Source organism: Chelonia mydas, chromosome 1 (assembly GCF_015237465.2).
Source record: "Chelonia mydas isolate rCheMyd1 chromosome 1, rCheMyd1.pri.v2, whole genome shotgun sequence".
Lineage (NCBI taxonomy): Eukaryota > Metazoa > Chordata > Testudines > Cheloniidae > Chelonia > Chelonia mydas.
This window is the reverse complement of record NC_057849.1, coordinates 173,365,053-173,391,735: the sequence shown is the minus strand read 5'-3', so window position 1 is coordinate 173,391,735 and position 26,683 is coordinate 173,365,053. Positions and strand designations below refer to the sequence as shown.

The following is a 26,683-nucleotide window of genomic DNA, read 5'->3' as shown; positions in this document are numbered from 1 at the left end:
AAAGAATTCCTGCATGCAGATTATTCCATAAATGTCCACTGTGAGAATTCTTCTGAAGTATCTAGTATTGGCCTTGGTCAGAGACAGGATACAAGACTAAATGGACCACTGATCTGAGTCAGTATGGTAATTTCTATGTACCTCATTTTGGATCAGATTTTTCCTGGTCCTTATACAGATGGACAGTTAGTGGGGAGTGTTTAAGGAGCTTTCCCCTCACTTGCATGGCCATATTCATGGATGGATGCGCACACAATCTTTTCACTGTTGGCAAAGCAAAATCTCCCCTTTCCCAATCGTATAAAACTCTCATCTCTATCCAGGACCCCAGGTGGGTGAAATTGTGTGCGCGCGCGTGTCCGTGAGTGTGAGAGAGAATATGCGTACACAGGGGAGGAAAGGCGGGGAGGGAAAGAATTGATATATAATTGAGGTAACTACTGTTTTAATTCAATATGTGTCACTAAGTTATATACACCTGAACTCTGGTACATCAATGCTAGTTCATAACATGCTACCTAAAAACAATGAAACAAACACACACAACATTTCTAATGTAATTGATCATACAAATCCAAAGATTTTTTGAACCACAGTTACCATGTCCTCAGAGAGTGCCTTGATGTACTTTTTACCCATCTTTTTCTTCATGGTTAGGGAAATGGCCCGCATCTTCTTTCCCAGACTTCCTCCGTTACCTGCCATTTTATTTTGTTCCAGATCTCCAATGTCACTTACAGTCTCCACTTCACATATCTAATTGGAAATTTAAAAAACCCCAAAACAATTATTACTCATGAAAATAAAATCGATGTAATGGAATGAGAGACTGCAGAGAGATATTTTGGATTCAGGTAAGGTGCATGCAAGTTATTATTAGCAGTTCTTCTAGCTTTAGAACTGTCTGGGGAATTGTATGTACATCACAGGCTTGCACTTCACTTAAGTGCTCACAAATGGGAGATAGAAAATGCTGTACCAATTTATGCTTACCTTATTTATGGTCCCTGATCCAAATGAGAGTGGTGGGAATTTACCTAACACGCTTGAAGACAGAAAGCCACACTCCAGGCTGCTATCATGAGCCACTGTGGTGGAAGCAGCCCTCTGAAGTGTAGGTTTTCCTGAGTTCTTGCTGCCCTTTCTTTTTTTTAAACAGAAATGACCCTGTCCTTTGCACTTCCCAAATATTAAAGGCTTGATTGTGCAAACCTTACTCTTGTTGCTAAGCCCTCGGTCACACAAGTAGTTCCCATTGATTTCAACAGGAGCACGCATGTGAGCAAGTGCGCACCAATGCATGTTTTACACCACTGAACCCTAATATATTCCACAACAGTCACAGGGAGAGGGAGTAACAGAAGTAGATTATTGCAACATACAAACCTCAACTGAATCATCTGGCTTTGATACTGAATGGTGCCTAAAACGGTCAAAGTTTCCAAAACTACTTGTGCGCTATAAGACAAAATAAACAAAAAAAATTGAGCTCATTGACAATATTCTTTTTCATTATTAAGACAAATACAAATACAATCTCTTATGTTAAAATTTCTTTGCCTATGAATGGAACATAATATGCTATTTTTAAGTAGAGACAGACACAGCCTGCAGGGACAAAGTATGAGTGTATATCTGGAGACAAAGCAATCTGAATCAAAGACATTGTTAACAATGCATGGAATTAGGTTATGCATATGATTATAGGAGCTCACATACACCAGTTTCACATCCGTAGTTTACATTGACTTCAGTGAGTTATCGTCATTTACAATTGGGGTAAGGGAGATCCCAAGCAGGCTATTTACATTGAGTATTAAACAATGTAGGTGCTTTGGAGGATGCCAGTTCTATTACTGTAGCTGTTCAATTAACTTCATACAGTTTATCCTTCCTACTGGGAACCGCAGCTGAAGACTGTTCAAGGCTCTTTAGTTTGGGCTAGATTCAGTTCCCACTGGAGTCAGTGGAAAGCCTCTCACTGACTTCACTGGGAATTGGATTGGCCCTTTAGAGAGAGTTCTGAATAAAGAACTTGAAGCTTATTTCTGTGCGGGAACATTATGAAACCAAGTGAAACAAACAGAGTAATCAGTAAGCTCCACATTTTTCAAAAATAGCCTTTCATTTAGGAGCCCAATTTTTAAACACACATGGACTCACTTCCCTCCTGTGCCAGAGCTCTGCTCAGTACAGGGATGGGTTGATATCAGGGAGCTGTTGCAGCTCCCGAAGCCTGTATTGCTTGGCCGTGGCATTGCAGCAGCCAAGGGGGCTGCGCTAATTTGTACCACTGGCACAAGTGTGGAGAACTGGCATGTCAAAAGCTCCGCTTTGCCTCCACCATGCCCCCTTATCGCTGCTACACACATCCTATGCTGAGGATGAGGCTGACATGGGAGTTAGCATTGAAGACTATGTCAGCTTTACAGCAGTGGGGAGTTCCCCCCCACAAGAGAATTATCTTCTGTCCATTTCCAGGCAGAATCCTTTCACTGAGTGGCCAAGTGTACTGAGCACACAGGATAATCTGGTCCGGTAGCTGTCTAATGTTTATCATCCAAAAATTGAAACACTCAAGTTAGAAGCTCCTTTTGAAAATCTGAACCTAATAAATCAACTGCCAGAGTTTCTAGACTTGTAACAGTATCTTTTAAGGGATCAGTTTAGGTTTTTCACAGTTATTCAAAGCTAAGTCAAGAGCTGCTCCCTTCTAATTTCTACTCTTACATATACAATTTAAAAAAATGATCTGTAATACACTCACAAGATTATTGCTTGTTTTATTTTATTTTTATACTTTGTGTGCCCTTCTCAGTACATATCTGGGTATCCAAAACCTTCTATTTGCATAATTTTGAAGGGAAATGCACTAAGCTTAATAGTAAATATCAAACTGCATGAATATTGTACATTTTGGAATTCTGCTCCAGAAACTACATCTTAAAACTTCTGGGTTAAAGAATTGCTCTTATTCACTTGTCCATTCCTCCCTCACTGTGACTTCAGCCTGCCTAATGGATTGCTTGTTCCCTCTTTTTCTTCCATCTGGTGATTCTAACAGATCTTCTCTCTTTCCATCTGCCTCGGGTATTTAAAATGCCTGTCATACTTCCCTCCCATCAACCATAACAGGTCTACCCGGCCGTCTCTCTCTAGCTCCTTTAACTTTAAGATGACTTTATAGGAGGCTTTATCAGGTGTGATGTTTTAGGCCTTGTCCACCAGCCTACTGAAGTCTTATGAGCTTCCAAGGCTTCTCCATCAAATATATTTTTATACTGAATATATTGCAGTTTTGAGAGAAAGCTTTGGAAGTGATTGAGGTTTCCCTCGAGTGATGTGTAAGCAAAATGAAGGGTGACTAAGGTACTAGACTGGGATTCAGAAACCCAGTGTTCAATATTTAGGTCTGGCACAAACTCCCTTTGTCACCTTGGGTAAGCTCCTTCAGGTGGTATTTTCAAAAATGTTCCACACTGGTATAACTCAGCTTACATGAAGTTAGTGGGAAAACTCTCATTTACTTCAGAAGGAGCAGAATTTGAAAATACCATCCTTTTGAAAAGGACTTTGAAAATACTATCCTTATTTTCGTCGTGCCACAGTGCTTGATTTATAAAATGGAGATAATGCTACCATGAGGATAAATTCATATGTTTGTGAAGTATTCATATACTACAGTGGTGGGTGCCTTACAAGAACTAGACAGGTGAACTAACCCTTGCTGCGTATGTCCGGATATCATGCCCATTTCTGTGTTATCTGAACACCACTCATGTCCTTTCATGAAGTGTTCTTAAAAGCAGGGGATTTGAAGCTCTTATGGCATTCAACTCTGTTGGAGTTGAGATCTGAGTAACAATTTAACCTTATGGTCATTTTCTGAGTGATGATACAGATCTGTACATTTTCTACCCATAATTACTGAGCTGCAGTTTACTTCTCTGTATTTGTATACTCTCTTTTTCTGGGTATAGTTAGCCCTCTAAGAGTCTCATCAGTAAAACTGTCATACTCCTGACTGTTGTACAGGGTGACAAGTTGACATTCAGCGTCAGCAACTGTTATCATAAGGATGGCGCTCATCAGAATTATACCAACTACCCCGTGTACACATATACCTCTCCTGGGTATTTCCATCTAGGAAAGACCCCATCTTATTCTGTCCCTGCTCATAAATCATGGGGTCACTATCCATTTTAGCTCCCTTCTCTCTCTCACACAGTCACTTTTAAACTAAAAATAGTTGACGAGGGGAGGGGAGAACGGTAACAGTGGAAAACCATGGGAAAATAGAAGGTCTTAAAATCTCCATTTTTTTCTAAAGAAAAAAAATATCAGGATCACCCTTTACACAATTCAGATTAAAAATTCCCTGATAGCCCAATCCTCTCTTCCCCAAACACATACACACTACTTTTTTTTTGAGTTGGTCAGAAAACAATCTGTGTTTTGGTGGAAATTTTCAAAAAAATGTTTTTTTTTCCCCTCCAAAATATTGTTTCAGTGAAAAGTTTACAGCCAGAGTGACCCCTACCAGTAATGTGAGGTTGGTCTCTTACTGATCTTCAGTTTGTAATAGGGTTCTAGTGCCCAGAAGACATTCTGTGGCATATATTTGTTGAGTCTTCTATCCTGATATCATCTTGTTTTTTAGGTTATTTTTATTTATTTCATTTTGATTGTTCTGGCATTAGCTTGGTTTACAAAATTATTACATGAAATATATTTGAATATATTCATTCACTCAACTGCTGACTTTGTCATTTTAAAAAAGGTATTTATTTTTTATTTGTGGTGTATCTTAATTGCTTGTAATCCATCAGAAAATCTGTTGGAGAAAACTACTAAGAATTGGTTAAAGGACAGTTTAGTCTGTGAAGTTTAATTTTATTTAAAGCTCCCAGAAATAACTTCTATATTTACTAGATCAACAATATCCTGGCATATGACAAGGGGTTAGCTCAATAGTATGATATAAAACATAGCCCCAAGGATTATGGGTCTATTAGACAGGATTAACACCTTTCACTGACTTCTCAGCCTTCCAAATATGCCCCTCAGCAGAGTGGGAGGGATGGAAAGAGGGAGGTTGGGATTCACAACAATATTGGGAAAATATAAAACATTCTCATGCAGTGATCTCTAAACATACAGTGACCTTTCTGTAGCATTCCATCATTTCAAGATGCCTACTAGGAACAACTGTATATTAAAGTGCTGATGTGCTTCAGATAGTCTAAAAAAGAACAGAGGAAAAGGGTTTATTGTTGCTCTTACTCATAAACAACTTGAGCACAGGGAAATCAGTTATTCTTTTTAGAGCCTTGAAACAACCTTATATCCTATCTGGACAGACGCCTTGGGCTATTGTGTAGTATACTTCAGTGTTACTTCAGAGCTATTAAATATTAATAAGGGTTACAGGATGATTTCCACCATTCCAGATAATGGTCTTGTTGCACAGAAGAGCACTAAATAGGGCTGCTTCAGCAATTCTCCCATACTAACTTTTTCCATTAAGTAATCAATAGCTACCACTTTTTAAAATGTATTCAACCCCATTATACCGATAAAAAAAAGCAGATTTAGGAGCCCTGGGCTAGTAGGGGAACAGGCTATTACTTTTGGTATTGTCAGTCACCGCATTAGTGTCAGGGAACACCTATTTTGTGAAGGCATAGTCATAATCTGTAGGCCTCATTTCCAGGTTAAGGGAAGGTCTTAAAGCAAATGCAAATCTACTAGATGAAAATATGTCATTGATTTTTGATACCAGTATCTTATAAAACTAAGTGATTTTGCTGGCTGGATTCACACAGGAGTTACTTATGGGTGCATTAAGCAAATGTGAATTTGCACAATGAAATCTAATGCAGGAATGTGAAAAAACACTCTTATTTTTCCACAGAAGGACTGATCAAATGGTCCTGTATCATTTATTTAGATTCACCAAGGAACATTGCTGACTTGTGTTCCATTTGCGCTCGAGTATCCAATAAACATAAAGCGAAAAGGAAAACATATCAAATTGTTTTTAATGACTCTTCCATCTTCCATTGCTCCTTTCATTCCCAAAAATTTGGGATTCTTTAAATAACCCTTTTAAAGAGGTGAAAAGACATTTATTTTTATTTTAATCACATTTTTCCTTCCCTGCGAGCTATGCTTAAAATCTTCAATGAAGGTTAAAAGAAGGGCAAAGAATAGAAAACAAACCAAAATGATTGGCGTGCAAATGGAAAACAACAGACACTAAAATCTATGGGATACTGTGTCTTCCTATCATAAACTATATATTTCCTAATTCGAGTACAAAGCAGGTAGTTCTTATGACAAATTAGTCAGAGACTTCTGTATCTCAAAAACTAGCCGATGTGTCACAAGTGGCGGTGGTTGCCTTGGTAAATAGTCATTATGGGTGAAATTCAGACCGGTCATAGCTCCAACGGACATTCACAGTTTCTTCCTGCTGAGTAGCAGCCCCGAGTGTAGAATGCCAGCGCAATCTCTGTGCATCACCAAAGTTCCTTTCAATAAAGTGTTTAAGTGGGAGTTAAGTGGTGCAGAGGCTTCATTCTGGCTCTCTGCACAGGGATAAATGTCGCCCTGTTTGAAATTCCTCCACTCATTTTCAGCTCCAGTTTTCACTTGGCCCCTCTCTACAGTTTATACTGTATAGCTATAAATTGCTTAAGGTAACTGTTGCAGGTCTTTGATAGGCTGTTCGTACTTCAGATAATGGGGCCAGATTCTCAGCTGGTGGAAATCAGCATGATTAGTGATTTCAAGCAAACTACACTGATTTACATCAGCTGAGGATCTGGCCCAATATTTTCTCTCTTTTCTTTTTCTCTTCACCCCCCACTAAGGATTATTCCTTTGTAATGTGTTTCTAGATTGTCCCTGATTTTTCCTCACTCCAGAGAAAGAAGCCACATGAAGATCCAAAAGGATAGAATATGTCCGCTTCGTCAATGGAGATAAGTAGAGCTGGGCAAGGTTCACCTACATAGGTTGGGGCTGAATACATCCATTCCATGATACTTCTAGTCCCTCAGAAGAAGGGATCCAGTGTCAGTCACTATGGAGATGAAACAGAGAGCTAGAGATGACTATTAGCCCGCCCATCTTCATTCTTTAATAGATCACAGGAAATGTTTTTTTAACTGGCCTGAAAGCAAGATACCATATTTTAAGTTTAGGGCTGTTCTGTATGAAGACGTTTCTCACTTCTGTATAAAGTATAAGAATTTGAACATCTGATTCAGAAACCATCAGAAGTATAAAGAAGAGCTAAGAGCGGCAACATAAGGCCCACCATACTTCAGGGATTTGATCCATTTACACATGAATTACATATATAGAATATCTGACTATTAATATAACTTTCTAGTATATTTAAAAAACAAAAGATGGTGAAATCTTGCACCCTGCCAGGCAAAGCAACAAAAATGACACAGCTTGTTCTTGCTAACTCAGATGGGGCAAGCTACAGAAATGGCATTTTAACTGGTTTAAAAATTACTCTATAAGACTCTGTCAGTATGGTCTCGTATTCAGTGATCACATGGGGGTGGCAGGCTGAGGGGAAGAAAGACAAAGAGGTTGTTCAACAAAGCTGTCACTGTGAAACATCAGGGCAAACACTAACTTTAATGATGGAAAAATCACTAGAAAATAAACAGCTGTATAAATTCGTGTGTTAATTATATTTAACACGTCTACAGCTCAGCAAACTTCGCTCTTTAAAGCAAATGTTGAACAGCTGTTATATTAGCATGTCTATCTAACACCCACATAAACCTCTAGAGCTTTCACCAAAATGTACAGTGAAACATGTAGCACCTGGTAGCACTGTTGTCAGAGTTTCTATTAAAAACTTTGTTTTTCAGTTGTTTAAAGTCTATACCAGTGATACTCAGACCTCAGTGGCTCAGGAGCCAAACTAGCGATCAACATTATTTAAAAGAGCCATAGTAGTGTACATTTATTGTTTCATTTACTATATATAAATAATATTCTCACAACAAAATGACTGATTGAATATTCTACAACTGGTTAATAACATAGTAAAAGCATCCTGATTGGTTAATAACTTAGATGTGTTAATAATTAAACTACACAGTGTTTTAATATCATAGCTCCAAAGAGCTGCAGGAGAGACATTAAAGCGCCACTTGTGGCTCCCACGCCTCAGTCTGAGTATCACTGGTCTATGACTTTGGTCCTGCAACTAGTACATGCACGTGAACAACTCCATTCACTCAACAGGGCTTCTTATGTTTCTAAAGTTAAGCAGGGGCATAAGAGCTTGCAGGATTGGGGTCCATCTTCCTACAGGCTAATGCCAAGCACATGGGAAAGACTAAACCAATAGCAAATTTCACCTTGCAAAAAATGTTTTAAACAAATTATAACAGATCTGTGAGGCCAGAAAACACTCATTGTTGTAGCAACATTATCTCAGAAGTAGCATGGCTACAGGCAGATTTTGAAAAGTACTTAGCACCACACAGCTCCCATCCAGAAAAACAGGCGCTTATAGCTGCTGAGCACACCTGGCAGTCTGGCTGAGACTGTGCATGCAGTGCACCCCCATGTATTTGCAATAATTATGGAATTCTGACAATTCTTTCTCTGCTGTTTCATTAAAAACTATTCTGAATAGCACACAAAAACACAAAAAGGAAAATGTCATTAAAGGAAGGTTAAGGATGTGTGACCAACTCACAGGAGCTATGAAACTGACAGTTCAGGACTTGCCATGATGGGCACATCTACCTCACCATTACCCTTTTCGCTCTTCATTTAGACATGTGCAAAAAACATCCAGGGACAGGTCCTGAACCCCTTCCTCTGCAAAATTGTCTCCTGAAGTCAAGGAACATGTTGCCTGAGTAAAGACTGGTTAAACACTTGGTAAGAACTTCAGATTTCGGCTCAGATCCTTGAAGGTATTGGTGCCTAAGTTCCCAGATCCTCAAAGGTTATTTAGGTATCTAATTCCCATTGGGAATTAGAAGCCACTGGGGAGTTAGGCACCTAAATACCTTTGAGGATCTGGGTTTTGGTCCCTAATCCTTAAATATGAACTTCCTTCTTTCCTGTGAGTTCCTTCCCCTCCTCCCCCCGATCCAGAGCAATTCAAATATCCTCACATATTAAAAGAACCAGTTTGTTGGGTTTTTAAACCCTCCCTAAACTTATTTATCTAGTGGGATTGTTTTATGTAAAACATAAAAAATGTTTTATGTAAAACATATCTAGGCCCTGGTCCTACAATGCAACTTCTCATGTTAGTAAAATTACACATGCGCTTAAATGTTTTTAGGATTGAGCCCTTTGAGACTAGAGGCATTAAATACCTATACCTACACAACAGGAAGAGGTGAGTAAAATTGTGCCTCAGAATGATACTACATATGTGACATCATTTCTTGATGCTTTCAAGAGCGGTGGAGGGCCAGAGCAACTTATTCCCCCCACTTTGCATGCTACCCCTAATCACCTCCTTGCACACTTTATACATCACTCATGCACAGGACAAATTGGCTTGATCCTTCTCCCAATGCAGCCAGTAGCAAAACTCCATTGACTTTACTGAGAACACAATCAGGCTTTTACATCCCTTATTATCAAAACATAGTTTAATGGTGAAGGAAGCTGCAAGAAAAAAATTCCGTCCGCTAAAGCTTCCAGTGGGGATTGGTATTAAGTAGTAACCCCAAGTCATTGCTGTCAGAGGCGACTGTCCTCCAAGCTTGCTCAGTTTTAGAAGAGTGAAGAAACTTTTAAAACCAATCAGCTAGGTTTTACTGCAGCAATATCCTTGACCACAAGTAATGACCAACAATAAGCTAATTCTAAGGAAGTTAAAAAAAAAGAAGAGTTTTTATTACTTTTAAATGAGTGTTTGAAGCATCATTTTGGTTCACCTGATTAATGTTCACAGCAAACTCAGCCACTGGAGTTGTAATGTTTCTGCAAGCTTCCCTACAGCAAAGCTTAGCTATTAATTCAGTGGCATATGTCAGCTCAGCAGAGCAAGGTCACTCTTCTCCTTCAAGGGGAACCTTTTTAGAAATAATAAAACTGACAGAAAGTTCTTTTTTGCATGCTTTATGTCACCTGAGGTTGAGTGCTGCAGTTAATATCATAGAGCTTATAAACATTCCCATCTCAGACAGCCTCTAACTCCACCAGAATTTTTGAACCTAAACTTTTTTTTTAAAGTAAGAGAGTGACAGTTTTACGTGGGGCAAATATACAATACGTGATCCTAAATGAGTAAAGAATGAGTAAATCTTTTCTTAGGATCTTTGGAGGAGACATTTTGGAAGCCACTGGCACTGTGCTGATGTTGCAGTTTGTGCTGATGTTGCAGACTGGTGCTTGGAAAAAAAAATCTAGGATTAAGGGCTTTGTCTATTTGAATCCAGGGATCTTTCAACCTTTGGGGACAAGGTGGGGAAATTTATTTCAGATATTATTGGATCTCTGTTTCTAGTTCACTGCTGGCTGTTAAAGCAGATTGTAAATCTGTAAAGGTACTTAATGTATAGGAGAATACCAAGTTAATTGATTTGTTGATAGTATGTTTTGAAACTTATGCATTAATGGAAACTTGTTAGTAGTCTGTTATGATAAATAACTGTAATTAGAACCTGTTTATTGAGACACAAAAAGTAACTGTTAAGCATAATCAAACAAAAGACTTTAGTCACTGCTAATGAAGGGCCCAATCCTGCCAAAAACATTACACAATCAGACCCCAGGGCTTGGATGGAGCTCCTTTAAAGATCAGAGCCTAAAACAACTGAAGGATAAGATATATTGAAATATATCCAACCAACAAATTTGTTCTTTGATTATATCCACTCAAACCTACTGAGTACAATTTTATTAATAAATCTTTAGCAACAGTAGCTGAAACCACTTTTATGGGTTTGAGGGCAGGATTTGAACCAATATTTATTATCAGTCACTGTTAATGTTAGAGTTATCGCAAATCTATATGGCAATCAATTTTCATTATTTTACCTATGAAAATGATGAAACAAACCAAAAAAAGAGAAAAGAAAAAAAAGACTACACTTTGCTACTGAAGGCTAATATTTGACTACTGTACAGTGAAGACCAGATTATGTTTCATTGTAATGGCACAGGGTTCAGTGATACACTAATTGTATGTGGTACTTGTATGCACGTGGTCACATGCTTTGGACTTTGAAAACTGATCATTGGGAACTGGAGTTCATAGAGTACATGTTAGGCTTTGGATCATTAAGTAGGCTCAGAAAGAACATCCAGCTAATAGCATCCTAGTAATTTAGCACTGCCTAGCAACATTTCTTGGCATGAGAGATGCAATAGGTTTGATTCTGGGCAGCTTGTAATAGACTAAGGACTACAGCTGCAGTCTCATGAGGAAGTCTAGTCTAATTGAATTAGTTGCACCATCCTGATTCTCTCCAGTAGTTTTTACACCAGAACTGCCCAGATACACACAGGAGCTCTTTTGGGTAATGGGTGGAGTCAAAGATATGGGTCTAGTAACTGTGCACACTCCTGTTCAGTCTCTCACCTCAGCTGCAGCCACTCACAGGGGTCTTGTAAGCCTTGAATTGACGATCCTGTCACTGCTGCTCAGGGGATTTGGTGTGTAACATGACGGCAGAAAGGATCTTATTTGTCTGTTTGTGAAAATAAGCAGAGCAGCTACAAAAGCACTTGCTGGGCAATCTGCAGAGAACCAATGCCCCTCTGAGAAATCTCTCACACGGCACAGATACTGCGAAGTTCCCTAAAGCATGTGTTAGTGCAGCACTCAGGTATTCGCCTGGCAAGACCCTTGCACACTCTTGCCACGCACTAGCTGGGTGTGGGGGGACACTGATTTACTAACCAATAATTTGCTCAGCTGCATTGTCTCTTTTTCTCTTCATTCACATCTGCTGTCTGCACAAGTCTTATGTGACTTTTGTATGCGGCATCCATGGTCCTCCAATATTGCACACAGGCAAACAGGTAAACAGGCCATTGTCTGTGCGACAGGCAATAATCTTGTACGAAAGAAGTAATTACAGAGATGAGAGCTTGAAGAAGAGCATGTCTCATTAGGGGACGTCAGCAAAGTCCAGCTTTGCATTTGTGATTAGAGCCCCCCTTGTGGTTGCAATAGTTAGCCACTTTCACCAGCTTTACCCAGGCTCTGAGTCACTCAGTTCAGTATAGATTTTTGTTAACTGTTTCTCCTTTTGGCTCTCAGCTACACCCCTTTTTACCTTACACCTCATCTCTCAGAGCCAGCGAGCAACACTCTTTTGCATAATGAAACAGCTCAGCAGCGAAGAGTGGATGCAATTCAGGAGTGATAAAGCTTAACACCCACTTTCCACAGGTGCAGCTGGCTACATATGGTGCAAAGCAGCAGGAAGTTGACCCAGCAAGTTCCTTCAGCTCTCTCAACCATCCTGTCATCTCAGCTTCACACATTTACTTTTTTTGTTGCTAAGTGAAGTTGATTTCTTCATCTCACTACCCAGGATAACTGTCTGTGATAATCTCTGTCTCAAACATAATGAGAAGGGAACAGTCTCATTTGTAGTTTTCCCTTCCTTTAACCATGACCATTCTGTTGGGTGGCACTCCTACAATAATCTTTCAGGCTCAGGAAAGCAAAAGAAATCCTCAAAGAAAAAAATCCAACATAGTATTCCATGTTCTGGGATCATCTCACCCTAGCATTCAGTATTCCAAAGCATAAATCCTGGAACACCTTTTAAATGAGATCAGCAAGACCCAATAGAGGGAATTGCTGCTTCCTGCTGCACCAGATAGGTACCAGGCCATCCAGTCATCTCATGAAGCTGTAAGTGAGACCAGTGCAGGACGGGAGAGTGGGACTGCCTTGTTATTCTCATGAAGATGAGAATGCGACTCAGGCATGATTGGAAAGAAAAGGCGGTGGGTTGCTTGGCTTCTCCATAAAGGTGATGTGATGCTGTACGGCATCAGGAGGTCCCTCCATATTTCTTCTTCAGCGTAGAGTGAGGGCTGGGCTGGCTGTGCCATGTTGGGTGTGACACCCCGCCCAGCAGTGGAGATTCACTGCTAGAGGAGAGGAGTGGGCTCTGACTCAACACCCCACGCTAAAGAGCTGTTCCACATATTAGGAGTGGTGTTTAGTCAGAGGACGGTAACTGATCTTTTAAAAAAATATTTCGTTTCAATTCAAATGAGAATGATGTGTGAAGGCCAGGGCCCAGCGCTTCTTATCTTCAAATTATATTGTATTCAACCACCCTTTCCTCTTTCTCCCCATCCATGGAACAAACCAAGGAAATATGCAGAGATAACAAAAGCTACAGAATTGGCAGAATGGGGTATATTATGTATAATAATATAAGCATCTAGAGCAGCAGCATTGGTGACAGCAGAAGCTTTAAATCTCCAGCATTTTTGCTAGACTCTGAACTTTAGTGATCAATCTTAGGAGGAGGAAGACTCATAATAATCCTTCTAGAAGGGAAGAAGAGATGAAGAAAGAGAAAAGGTAAATGAAATGGGAAATATTCCAGGTTGCCCCTCTGAGAGACAATCTGGCATCTGGTGATAAACCTTCCACCTCTTATAACACGCCACCACCCCCCCTCCCCCGGCCATGTATTTCTATAGCCTTCACTCATTTTTGTACTACCGATTGTTCAGAGACTTTTTGCTGTGTTGTTGACACAACCTTGAGAATGTACATCAGCTCATCTATGTCTTGGTCCACAGCAAAAATGCTGATGTTGCCAGTTTGATAAAAACAAAAATACTGCTATTAGTAGCCAAAGCAGCCCCACTGTCCTTTCCTCCTCTTCTTCGCTCCACTTTCAAAAACCACAGCTAAGGAGATGATGTGAGGACAGAGTGACCAGAACCATTCAACTTGCTACCACTGGTTTCACCTGTCATTCCAGTCCAAACAATCTGTCACAGTCCCTGGCGTGGGTTTCATACCACTTGAGTCAATTATATAGGAGGATTAACACTATTAGTCACATGGAGACTCTCCCCCTAGTCCATGGGGATTCAGACCCCAAAATGAAGTATCTTAATTAACTCACTTCTAGCTAGCAAATGCAAACGATAACATCTTGTGTGCTAGCAAGCTCTGCACAGCAGAATATGAGTTACACTACTTATCGCACACTAGTTTCTCTTCTGGACTTGAAGAGGGCAGATCCAATGCAGAGAGACAATGCACAGTATAGTCATGAAACATTTTTATCAGCTCATGATGACAAATCAGTATGTACAATAATGGATGGTGTCTTTGGCTAATTCATTCATACCATTCCATGCTTGCTTAAACTTGGCCATCAATTACTTCAGGCCTGATAACTGAACTATGAATATTCTGACACAGATTACTGGCAGAGTGCAGTCATATACAAAAAACTGTAAGCCACAACTGCTTCCCCAAAACAGACAATCCTTTTTCAAGTAATTACTTTACAGGAATCAGACACCTTATTCACATTTGGTTCAGAGGCATCTGGTGTTACCTGAAAATACAGTATTGCAATTAGTCAAATTCTCTATACAATTAATGAAAGAAAAACAGATATTGGGGCAGATCTTTAGCTGGTGTAAATCCACTGACTTCAGTAAAGCAAGCTCTTTTACACCAGCTGAGTATCTGCCCCCCTGTGCTTATGAGTGTGTGCACATGTGTATGTCTGATGGAGAACCCAGTTTTCAAATATGGCCCTTTTAGAGCATCCAGGCATGTGACATGAATATTCAACACACCTAAATTCTGACTGGAGCATCCATATGGGGATGTTGGACATACTGGGGCCTTATTATCTCATCAAAGGATCAGAGTAACCCCTGGAGTCTTACCCTTTGGGGAGAGAGTAGCACCTCAAGGTTTCAAAGCCCATCTTGCTCCTGGACAAACATCACGGAAAACAACTTGCTAAATATTCCTCTGATGAAAGACAAAAAAAAAAAAATGCTCTCTTGGCAGTGAAAAAATGGTACTTATACCAATAACTGACAAAAATTAGAGATAAAAGAAGTAGGGTTTTGGCTGTGGAACCTTCCATGCAAGCAAGAAAAAAAATCACCAATGGTTCCCTCTAAACTTGTTCTAGGTTTTATAAAGCCTGAGAGAAATAGGAAATATCCCTCTGAAATGTCACCTGCAATCTTTTGTAGGCACATTTATACATTTCATTATTTCTAACATACTTTTTACATGAGCCTCTTTTGATAAGGCCTACAGGTATTTCCACTATAAACCAAATCTTTAAAATTACATCCCAGATATCCTCTCTTTCTGGTTACTTTACAGAGTTCAAATGTATTTTGACAAAGTCTTTCCACAAGAGGGAACACAGGAAAGACCTTTAATGGCAGAACTGTGTGTCCCTTTTGCCTACAAGCATAAATTTGCATAGCAGGTACTATGGCAAAAACAGCTTATCATCAGTTCATCACCCCTCATCACTGTTAGAATGAAATGCAAATGAAAACGAACACCACTTCAGTCATGGTTGTGAAAATTGGCATCCGTGACATGAGCAGGGGCTCATTTATGCACTCGAAATTTTGGAAAAAAACATATAAAAACTTGCTATTTCCACAACCATATCAGGCTATATCTTTGAACCAACATTAAAAAGCTGAGCTTCGACTACTCAAGGATAAACCCTAGTTAATATTCATTAACTCTGAACAATCTCTACACTGCAGACCTTAGTCTACAGATTCAATAGCTCAGACATAGGTGAGAGGTTTTTCGCAGGAGCAGGTGGGTGAGATTCTGTGGCTGCGTTGTGCAGGAGGTCGGACTAGATGATCATAATGGTTCCTTCTGACCTTAGTATCTATGAATCTATGAAGTTCTAATTATGACTTGAATTATTCTGGGTGCTAAGACTTATTGCACCTTTATTTTGGGTTTTCTTTTCTCTCATCAGTATTCCCCTTACGGAGTGCTGCTCAAATCCCCATAGGAGAAAAAGCAGCACCTGGAAGCTTGCTTAACATCTGCCCACACTACAGGCATGATCCTGCAAACACTTATGCAAATGAATATTTCAGCTTCTACGGGACTAGTCATGTGAATAATGAGTCCACTCCTGTGGGCAAATTTATTTATGTAAGTGTTTGCAGCATCACTCTCTACATCAAGAACACATATAAAGGATGAAATCCTGATCTCATTGAAATATCTGGCATTGACTACACTGGGGCCAGGATTTCAACAAAATGTATAAGAAGGGAACTATTGGCGTGATATAGTGCTAGTGTACAATAGCTTTACGATGAAATATTTTAGCTCACATCAGATGGGCCATGTTATTTCATATGTACCTTTTGAGCTCTGAAAATTAATAATATCAGTGTTTCCTGCAAACAAGCTCACAGAGGGACTTTATTAAGCAGTTTGAACAAATGTTGAGATAAACAGGGAAAATATACTCTTCATGATTCTGTACGGTCTCACACCTTGTATAGGTGGAGGTTCATGCACCATGTAGGTGAAGCATATTTGAAAACAGAATGAAACAACAAAATGTCTTCTAGCTTTAACATAAAGCTAGAGCAGCTGTAATCCTAAATAAATATATAAGACAAAACTTGTTTCCGCCAAGTCCAAAGGAAAGGGTATAAGGTAAGGCTTGCTTCAGACTGGAGTGGAAGCAAGAGGAATCCCTTCATTCTCTACCTAACTGTATAAATTTCAGAAGCAGAAACAAGAGATGGACTAGTTATGATCTACAGTTCTGTGCACTTTATAAGCTATGTTACAGTACAGAATACACACTATCTTCCCCTTGTGCTGTCATGTACACCTGGGCAAAGCAAGTACAGAGTGGATGTAAAAGACTGCCTAATAACACTGCTAGCATTTTACGCTTATGTTGCACAAGTAAATGAGATTGCGCAAGGTGCATGGCATTGGAATGTGAGGTCCTGAAGAAGCATTCTGATGAAATTATCCTTCCTTCCCCTGCACCAGGATAGCAAACACAGCTGAAGTCTGACCAGTTGCATGTGAATAGCCCCTTTTCAAGGTTTGGCAGAGAGTGGGTCTGTGGGTGGGGAGGGGTGGGAATCAAAATGATTATTCTAAATGACTGAAAAATCACTTCAGAGCACAGACAGTTGGTGCCTACTAAGATTATAGCAGAGTTTAAAGGAAGTGATCAAAAGCCCACTGAGGTCAGTGGAAAGACTCCTGTTGACTTCAGGGTCCAGGCTCTAAACAAAGCCCTTTGTGATACCACGCACTTTCTCCCTGTCCAGGGACAGGCAGAGGGGTTGCTGGTGGGAGAGTTTATGTAAACCTGTAACTGTGTCACTGAAACACATTCTGTAAAGAGCATCCACTCACCTCCCCACCAGCTGCCCTAAAATTAACCTCTTTTGTGGCAGCAGCTGAAACTCGTGTGGAGAGGAGACAGAGCTGTCTCTACAACTAGCCCATGAAGTTTACTCTCAGAGAGATCAGTTTGACGACACAGCTCAGAGCTTTCAAAGCTAAATGCAAACCACCATTTTTCTTTGCCTTAACCTGCCCACAATGTGACATTTTAGAACAACAGCAACACAAAATAAACAAAGTCCAGTCCCCACTGACTAGAAGGGGGTGGGGAGTGAGAGAAATATATCTTGATAGATGCACTTATAATTATGGACTCAGATACCATAGTGATAGGAAGCCATGTAAGAACTTAGACAGAAAGAAATTAGATATGTATGGGCATGAAAAAAATATAATGAACCTCACAAACTGTAGGGTCCTTCCACATTCTGTTCTGTATTCTGCAATATTCTGAAATTTTCTAAGCTGTCAGTTTTTAAAGAAGAAAATATCAAGTTTCTGGGCCAGGTCCTCAGCTGATGTATAATGGTGTAGCTCCAGGGAAGTAAATGCAGCTATACTGATATGCATTAGCTATCCTGATATTAATGCAGCTATACTGATATGCATCAGCTATACTGATATACATTAGCTGAGGATCTGGCCCTTCCTCTGGTCTATTCGATTGCCCTGCTAAGCAGACTTGCAGAAAACTGTCACAGAATGCAGAAGAGGGAGAAGAAGTTTTTCTTAAACTTTCAAAGAAAACATTTAGCTTTGAGACCAGATATGAGAAGTTTTGGCTCAAAACATGACTGGTCATTCACATTACATAGAATATATAGACTGGGTGTATTATGTACACACACACACACACACACACACAGAGTGCTTGCTATTCATAGAATCATAAAATATCAGGGTTGGAAGGGACCTCAGGAGGTCATCTACTCCAACCCCCTGCTCAAAGCAGGACCAATCCCCAATTTTTGCCCCAGATCCCAAATGGCCCCCTCAAGGATTGAACTCACAACCCTGGGTTTAGCAGGCCAATGCTCAAACCACTGGCCTATGACTGTAGGAAAGTAATTAAAGTTGCTTCAGTACAACAGGCACCCCCTCTATACAACCCAGAGAACAGCAACCCTAATTGCTATCAAATAGGAAATATCACCATTTTCATAGTGAACACTTATCCACACACACACCCTGATGTACATCTCACTACAAGTTGGGGGCCAGCTGCCAGAGTCTCTATGGAGCACTTGCTTGGCCAACCACCTCTATTAGCCAAGCGCAGGAGCAGCTGACTGTTTAGAAAAGGCTTTCCAACCCCATCCTCACATGATTTCCCTTCAACAATCTCAGTCTATACCATATATTAGACATTATTCATGGACCTCACATGCATGATACATTTGTATTAAAATAAAGATTTGAAAAGGGAATTGTAATGGAAATTTTGTAAATTAATGTGCAAAAGTAAAATGATGACAAAAGTGACTGGCTGTAATGCGCATAAAAAGATATAGACTGCTGGTAAAGCATGGTAACCGGGAAGCTATCCAGGGAAATCGGTTATGAAATTTTGTAAATTTTGTCATAAGCCATTGATCTGCGTGCTGTACATTTCCCAACCGCTCACTGAATAGATTAGGTAACTTTCTTGCTTAGAGTTACAAAATGTACTATGACAAACAATGGTTTAGAGTTAGTATGTTCTTTTTCCATTCTTAATACTATGATCCTCAGATGCTCAGAAAAATGCTCCCATTGAGAGACATTCACACAACGGGGCCTAATTCTTCTCTGCCTTGCAGCTGGTGTAATCAGAGTCCAAAGTGAGTGTAAGATGGGTGAAATGCATCCAGAACAGAGTGCCAATGTGATGAGAAAAGGATCCAGACTGATTTACACAGAACAAGCAAGCTGTTTTCAGGCTGAAGTTCTAGAACTACATACTATCGCAGACAAAGTGATACATACGGACAGTACAATTATACTAGGTATTACTGAGCTTCTGGTATAAATGAGAATATAAAATTCATTTGATTTGGAGAATAAAATGAAATTAAAGGTATGGGCTCTTCATTCTCATTAAAGTGATTTAAGGCTACAACTCCTTGTTTGCTTGTTCACTGTTTATTTATTTATTTGTATAGCAGCATAGGTGTTCACGGAACTCTTTAGCAGAACGGGTCAACTGAAACAGGGAACATGGACGTGTCCGTTTAATTTAATTTATATTGATCACTAAGAGCCATTGTTCAGTGGTCCACATTTTAATTTGGGCCTGATTCTGCCATCCTTTGCCATGTGGAATCCATGAGTAGCTCCAATGAAATCAATGGGACTATTTGTTCAGAAAGTTACCATTCCACAGGTGTAAAAGGTGTCATGTTTGGCCCTTAATGAATATCCCTGAGAAGAAAACCAAAACCATCCACAAATGAGAAGGAACTGATTCTCTTATGCTCATTTTTTATTTTTAGTCATGTGCCATTTATTTAAAACTAGCATTATTTTAATTCACTGCCTATAAAATGCATCACAATAATTTAAGAGCATAAAATATATAACTATAAAAACAAAATGTGAATCAAGAAGGGCTTGATCCAGAGCTCACTGAAATCCATGGAAAGACTCTCCTTTACCTCAATGGTCCCTAAATCAGACCACAGAACTGGGGGTGTCTCACAGAAAGGCCAACAGTGATTAAAACAGAAAATGCTTCTGATGAGCAAGTGTCTTCAGTGATCTTTTAGGACTGAGAGTTACAAGCTGAGGCATATTCCCATGCTATGGGGAGTTAGTTCTATATGTTAGTGGGCACCCTGCTGAGAGCAGTGAGATGTTGGCCGGGGCTTGCAGTAGGGTGACCAGATGTACTGATTTTATAGGGATAGTCCTGATATTTTGGGGCTTTGTCCTTATATAGGCACCTATTACCCCCCACCTCAGCCTGATTTTTCACCCTTGCTATCTGGTCACCCTGGCTCACAGGGGCCCTTTGCTAAAATTTTGACACCACCAAATTGAAGTAAAGGGTAGATATTTCAGATTTTGTCTCATGTTTCATATCTGCCAGTGATTCCTGAGCCCACAGGGTAAGTTAAGTATTTCTGAAGATATTTGATTTTTTACTTTGGGAAGGTGCACCCAATGGCAGGAATTGAAGCTCAATTCCTAGCTCAGGACATTCCCATACATCCTACAAGTGCCTTTACTCTCCCTCCTCCAACTTCAGACTGCAGAAGTTGAACAATGTCACCTATCATTGACTTAGCATATTTTTTCAGGCTGAAAGTATAAACATTTCCAGCAAAGTGCAGCTGACTAAAAGATTGTTTGCCAAGTGCTGTCTCCTTCTTTAGTATTCTGAAACAGCAATTGTGTTTAAATGGGAAAAAAATAACACACCTGCTAATCCTTCACCCCTCCTCACCGTTGGCACACATTTTCCTGCTAGATCATTGGTTTATCACAGGTTGAAGAGGGGACTTATGTGGGAGCTATTGTCAAAATAGCAGCAACACCTCAGCAGGCAAACACCACTAGGCAAACACTAGCAGGACTCTTCTGAGCAGACACCTCCACATTTTGCTTTGTCCCTTTATGGTGTGAATGGCTGTTCTGTACTGAAGATTCTGTAAACTGAAGCCACTCAACTGAATGTATACAAACTGAGCCAGGAGACTACAGTAATGAAGCACAGGTCAGTGTATTAGAAGCTCCTGAGGCACGATCATGTGTTATTTAATTTCAGATTTTCCTGTTCAATCTTTTCATAGATGCTACAAAGCCTGTACCATTGCACATGGTTTTTTTAAGTGAGTGACTGATGCTCAACCCTTTCAAGCATCAAAAATACCCTCTCTGCAAACTGTTAAGTATCTCTTTTATTATATAACAGTCTCTTACCTTTGGTTTTTGACATTTCTCCTTATCCGACACATTGGAAGTTTTTCTCTTCAACATTTTAAACTTCAGATTTATCCAGATTAGGAGCCGTTGTCTGACTTTACCCAAACTAAATGCAACAGTGCAGGATATACAGAATGCACATCAGATGAATGGTACTTCCTTATTCTAGTCAGGATGTGACTTCACTCCTTTTTAGACTTGTGGGGTGAGGGAGGGGGAAGGAGTAATGGGGACGGGGGAGAGACACCAACCGTCAAGGCAGCACCAGCCAAAGGAATAAACACAGGCCTGGGAACCAAGAAATCCTGAGTTCTCTTCCAACCACTATCACCATTAGGTTTTCATAATAATGAAGAGAGCCTGCCTCTCCCCGTCTTCCCACCCAGCCTTGTGGCATTGCCACTTGTATCATTCCTATACAAGCAGACCCAGTGTAGAGTGGGAGTCACTGCTGCTCTGAAGCTGAGGTGACATTTTTCCCCCACAGATTTGAAAAGCAACATGATGTGTGGCTCAGCTGTTCCTCTAGCTCCCCCATTCCCTCTTGGCCATGTGGAACTGGTCTCCATCTCAGCGGCTGCAGAGAGAAGAGAGGCACCTTCATGGGGCTTTGGAGGGCAGGAAGAGGAGGAGAAATCCCCACAGCTACCTTTGCCTTTTGCGTGGGGAAACCTCTCAACCTTTCTCCACAGGATTTGGACTTCCTAAGGCAACACTTTCAAGTCCCTTGCTCAGAAGCACCATCACACATACTATGAAGAAAGGAAGAGATGGGACAAGCAAATCTGACAATAGACTAAAAGAAAGAAAATAAAAAGTTCAGGAGAGAGTGACATGGGGGGGAGGGGGGGTTGGGAACCAATGGCCCCTTTTTAAGCCCTTTAAAATCAGCTAAGATGCTTAAAGAAGAAAAGAGGCATAGTGTATCCAAACCAACATATCATTTTATGTTTTCATTTTAACATAATTTGCCAAGAAGACAGAACAATAAGGCATCAGAAATCCCAAGGCTCCAGTATCTCGGGGATAGCTGACTGGTCTGCGAATCATTGCCCAGTAAAACTTGAACCCATGCAAAACTCTGCTGACTTCCTGTTGCAAGTTGTAAGAGAATCCAGCAGTTTTGAACAAAAACCTCTCTTTTGGGCCACACATCCCTTCAACAGAATCTCAACATGAAGCTTTTTGGTATACATAGATACGCATGGATTTTTTGAAACTTAATTGTAGAGCTGGTCAAAAAAAAAAAAAAACAATGGAATTTTTATTGAAATTTAGGTAGTTAAAATTTTGATAATGAAATTTGTCAAAATTACAAATTTTGAACATTTTCAACTAGCCCTAGCTATTTACTTGGTTAGGTTTTGTTTTAATAACAAACTGAAGATAGCTGGTCACATCAAACATCTTCTGGGTCAAATAAAACCTCACAAATCTTGCGACTCCGTAAGCAATGCAGAGAGCTTAAAAAAAAGACACAGCTTCGTTCTTATCTGTCATCCTTTTACAACTGGGTTTGAATGAACCTGAAACTTAAAACAAATTAAAAGGCAAGAAACCATGTGAACTGAAACCAAGGAGAACGTTTGTTAAAACCCAGCAAGAGATGCACAGCTCTCATGTCTAGGGCTGCCTTTCCCTTATTCCTGTAAAAGTACTTCTAATGTTTCTAATGCATGAATTAGGAGAGGAATTAGATAAGGGTGGTTACTATATTTGCTCAAATGTCCTCTTTCTTACTGTTTAACAATCAATTTAAGACAGCTCAGATATCAATTTTCAGATGAGTTACCATTTAATTTTGTTATACCAACTACTGAGTCTACATACGCAAATTTTCGGAGGCAATGTTAAGTTTGGGTGGCTGGTATGTTGCGTGGGTTGATAACATATGATGAAAGATTCTAGCGAAATGGGGAAACTAAATGGATGTCTGAAGTGTTCTTTTCCAGACTTTCGAAAGGCAGGTTTTCTTAGCAAGGTGTAGAATTTCTGTGAAGACCATGCAATGTCATTCTTGTGTGTTAGCTGGACTCCAGTGAAATACATGTTCAAGCTTAACAAAAGACTTTTGTTTACAAATTTTAAATTCAGAGTTGCACCCACTTAAAGGATAGGGGACAAATTCAGCTCTGATTTGTTTGGTGTCAACAATAAAGGACTCAGAGGGGTAAATTTCCCATCCTCATACATCAGATAACAACAATCAAAAAGTCCATTTAGCTTAAACCATATTACCATAAGTATTGAACTTACCCTGGTAATTCAGTAATTACATAATTACATGTTTTGTAGTAATTAAACCTATTATTTTTCTTTATAAAAATGTATTATTGCATTGTATTGAATTTCTCTTTAATCTAAATTTTAAACTGTATGCAAACTTTAGGAGGAAATCAGACTGCACTGATCACTAGAATGCGATTTTGTCCATCGTTAAAATCTTCATGATGAATAAATGGGAACTCATCTGAACAGTAATATGAGCTTCCTTTTTCTAGCATATTTATTGTTAAACAGGAAGAAAGGGGCCGTTTCAAGAAATGCAGTACTCACCCATATCTATTTCTTTTCCTCTTTCACAGACCAGAACAATTATAACAGCTTGAAGGCTGACCTGATTATCTTCTTGTCCTTGAAAGGTTGATACACACACTAGTTTTAGAAACTGCCAAAGGAGGAAGAAAATCAAACAAAGGTAACATTAAATGCACTTAATTTAGTAAACCAGTACATTTAAAAGAGGTTCCATTTGAAATTAAAACCAACAGATGGGGTAACAATAGCATACTTTATGATTTATAGCCTTTTAATTTCAAACAGGTGTCAAAGGAAGGGTGGCTGTCCCAAACATTAATGTTATAAATCTGATTAGAAGAGTTGAAAACCCTGACCACCCAATGATACATTAAGAAGTGTCTTAACCCATACAAAATATACGATGACTTGTGAAGCGGTATAGTGAATTCAATAGGAGCTGTGACTACTCAGTCCCTTTAAAAAATCAGGCCCTTAATATCTCAGATTAGGCATCCAAAATAAATGGACACGTTTGAAAATGTTGGTCTTTATATGCAGTCTATTGACTGACATACCTAGTCTTAACAAGAGGAAGTAATGAGAAAGCAGCTATTTCACTTGCTTAAGTCACAGTCAGAATAGAGTGCCGCTCTGTTGCACTCACGCTATGCAAAACCCCGTGAAGAGATTTCTGGTCTCAGTGGAGAGGGCTGAAATGCCATCGGTTTCATCCTTCAGCCTTGGCATGCTCCCAACCTCCGCTAGCCTAAGCGTGGAGTGAAGAATCAAGATTTGAGCAGGGGGTTGGACTAGATGACCTCCTGAGGTCCCTTCCAACCCTGATATTCTTTGATAAGATTCTATGTCAAACTTCGACCCCACATGGTAGCCCCATGCACTAGATGGCCAGGTCAACCACTCTTATGCAATGTCAGTTTAGAACCAACACCGGTGATATTCTATAGAATATGGTGAGGGAATGATTCTCAAAGAGAACAGCTGCAGGATGTTCCACAAATACCGTTTTTTACAGCTTCGAACTGCATAGACCAGAATTTTTCTCTTTTTTTCCTATTTCTTTGAGTCTAAGCCTTCCTGCTGGGAAAATTCCAAGTCAATGAGATGTGGGTTTGTGTTTTGAAGTGTGTAGCCACAGGCTGATCCAACTTCCTAGTAATGACTCCACGCTTGCTATTTCTGAAAGATGAATGTATGTCACTGGTGGTTTTCCTGTGTGATTATTTGTAAGCAGATCACTTCTTCCTGTGTGTGTGACAGATAACAAATCAATCTGTCAGGGGGATTCTGGTGTGGCTTTAGGTAAACATAGGTACAGCAGAGACCTGCTAAGTATAGATGTACTTTTAAAAGCTAGAGTGCAAATGTTCATGTCTAGGATATCTCAGTAGATTACATTAGTGAATTCTGGGATTACTAATCAGCTACAGGAATTTTTCATCTAGGTAAATTGCATGATTAGACAAGAGTTGGTTTATAATTGTACGAGCTATTGCACAGGTTGTCAGAAATGTCTTTACAAATATATTGAAAGAATGAGGACCCAAGGCGCTGATGCACTGCATATATACTCAGTAGGAAAGCCACAGAACAACGGTAATATTTTAAATAAAAGTAAAAAATGTTCAGATACTCACTGTTAATCTAATACACAAGACATAGCATGTTTCATTCTGCAGCTTGAAAAGAGGCTTAACGCACAAGCACCAGCAGTGTAGTTGGGGATTTTTCAGGGTACCTACATCATGTTGCTTGCCTGCCTACCTCTGATTAGAATCAAGATCAACAAAAGTAAATTCTGATTAACTCTAATGCACAGCCTGCTGTCAGGAAACTCTTTGTAGTTTGAGCCATCTTTTACCAGTAAACATCTTATGCTGAATTTCTTCACTGATGTCAGAATGTCAAGTTGCCATACTGTCACAACATTAGAACTGCTTTTTAAATGCTAACATGAAAAAGAATAAACGGAGTAAACTCTCCGTAGTCTCTTGCAGAGCTTTAATTTCATTTGGCCTATATGGAAGATTGTATTTCTTCTTTCCCCTCACATGCAGTTTCAGGTGGGTGGGATTCAAAATGTGGACAGTCACTTTTGAGTCATGTTAACATGTGGACCCAGTTAACTTAATCAAGAGTATAATAGGGGCTGGAATGTCTCTTTGGGCCAGAGGCAATTGGGGAGCAAACACAGGGGTCCTGAAGGGAAGCCTTAGAGATAGCCAAACTCAAAGAAGACATTTAGGCTGAGGTTTATGGTTTGTTATTGTTTTTGAGTCAAATCCCTTGAAGGGATGAGTTAGGACACTAACTCAGAATGTGTGTGAGTTCTGTTGAGTAAGGGATAGTGATGCAGCTATTAACACAGACTGCATCCCCAATAACCAATCCGGGGATTTTATTTTTGGTTCCAATTTCTCGTAATGTGTCCTGATTCCTGTTCCTGTTGCTTAATGCGTCCTCACTCCACTCCTCCCCTTGTTGCATCACTTTTGTGGTTCTGCCCCTGCACACCTGTTTCCATACTCCCTCCTGTGTATCCCCTTCTTGCTTTCCCATCCTCCTATCCATCTCTCAGGGTATGTCTACACTATGAAATTAGGTCAAATTTATAGAAGTCGATTTTTTAGAAAGAAATTTTATACAGTCAATTGTGTGTGTCCCCACTAAGTGCATTAAGTCGGTGGAGTGCGTCCACAGTACCAAGCCTAGCATCGACTTTCGGAGCGTTGCACTGTGGGTAGCTATCCTACAGTTCCCGCATTCTCTGCCTCCAACTGGAATTCTGGGTTGAGCTCCCAATGCCTGATGGGGCAAAAGCATTGTCGCGGGTGGTCTAGAGAAGACAAT

General features: G+C 39.9%; 1 protein-coding gene across 2 annotated transcripts in view; it reads right to left on the bottom strand.

Moving 5' to 3' along the window:
• Positions 1-26,683, bottom strand: part of SAMSN1 (SAM domain, SH3 domain and nuclear localization signals 1) — a 114,517-nt gene that overhangs the window by 16,798 nt on the left and 71,036 nt on the right. The window contains exons 1-3 of one of the 2 annotated variants that reach the window (XM_043538351.1): positions 21,293-21,457; positions 1,387-1,458; positions 601-756 (exon numbers count right to left, since the gene is read on the bottom strand). In XM_043538351.1, coding sequence (XP_043394286.1) covers positions 601-756; positions 1,387-1,458; positions 21,293-21,349 — 285 coding nt within the window. In that variant the 5' untranslated portion in view covers positions 21,350-21,457. Of the gene's footprint in view, positions 1-600; positions 757-1,386; positions 1,459-21,292; positions 21,458-26,683 lie in introns of those variants that run through there. The other variant, XM_043538352.1, reaches the window with a different exon arrangement.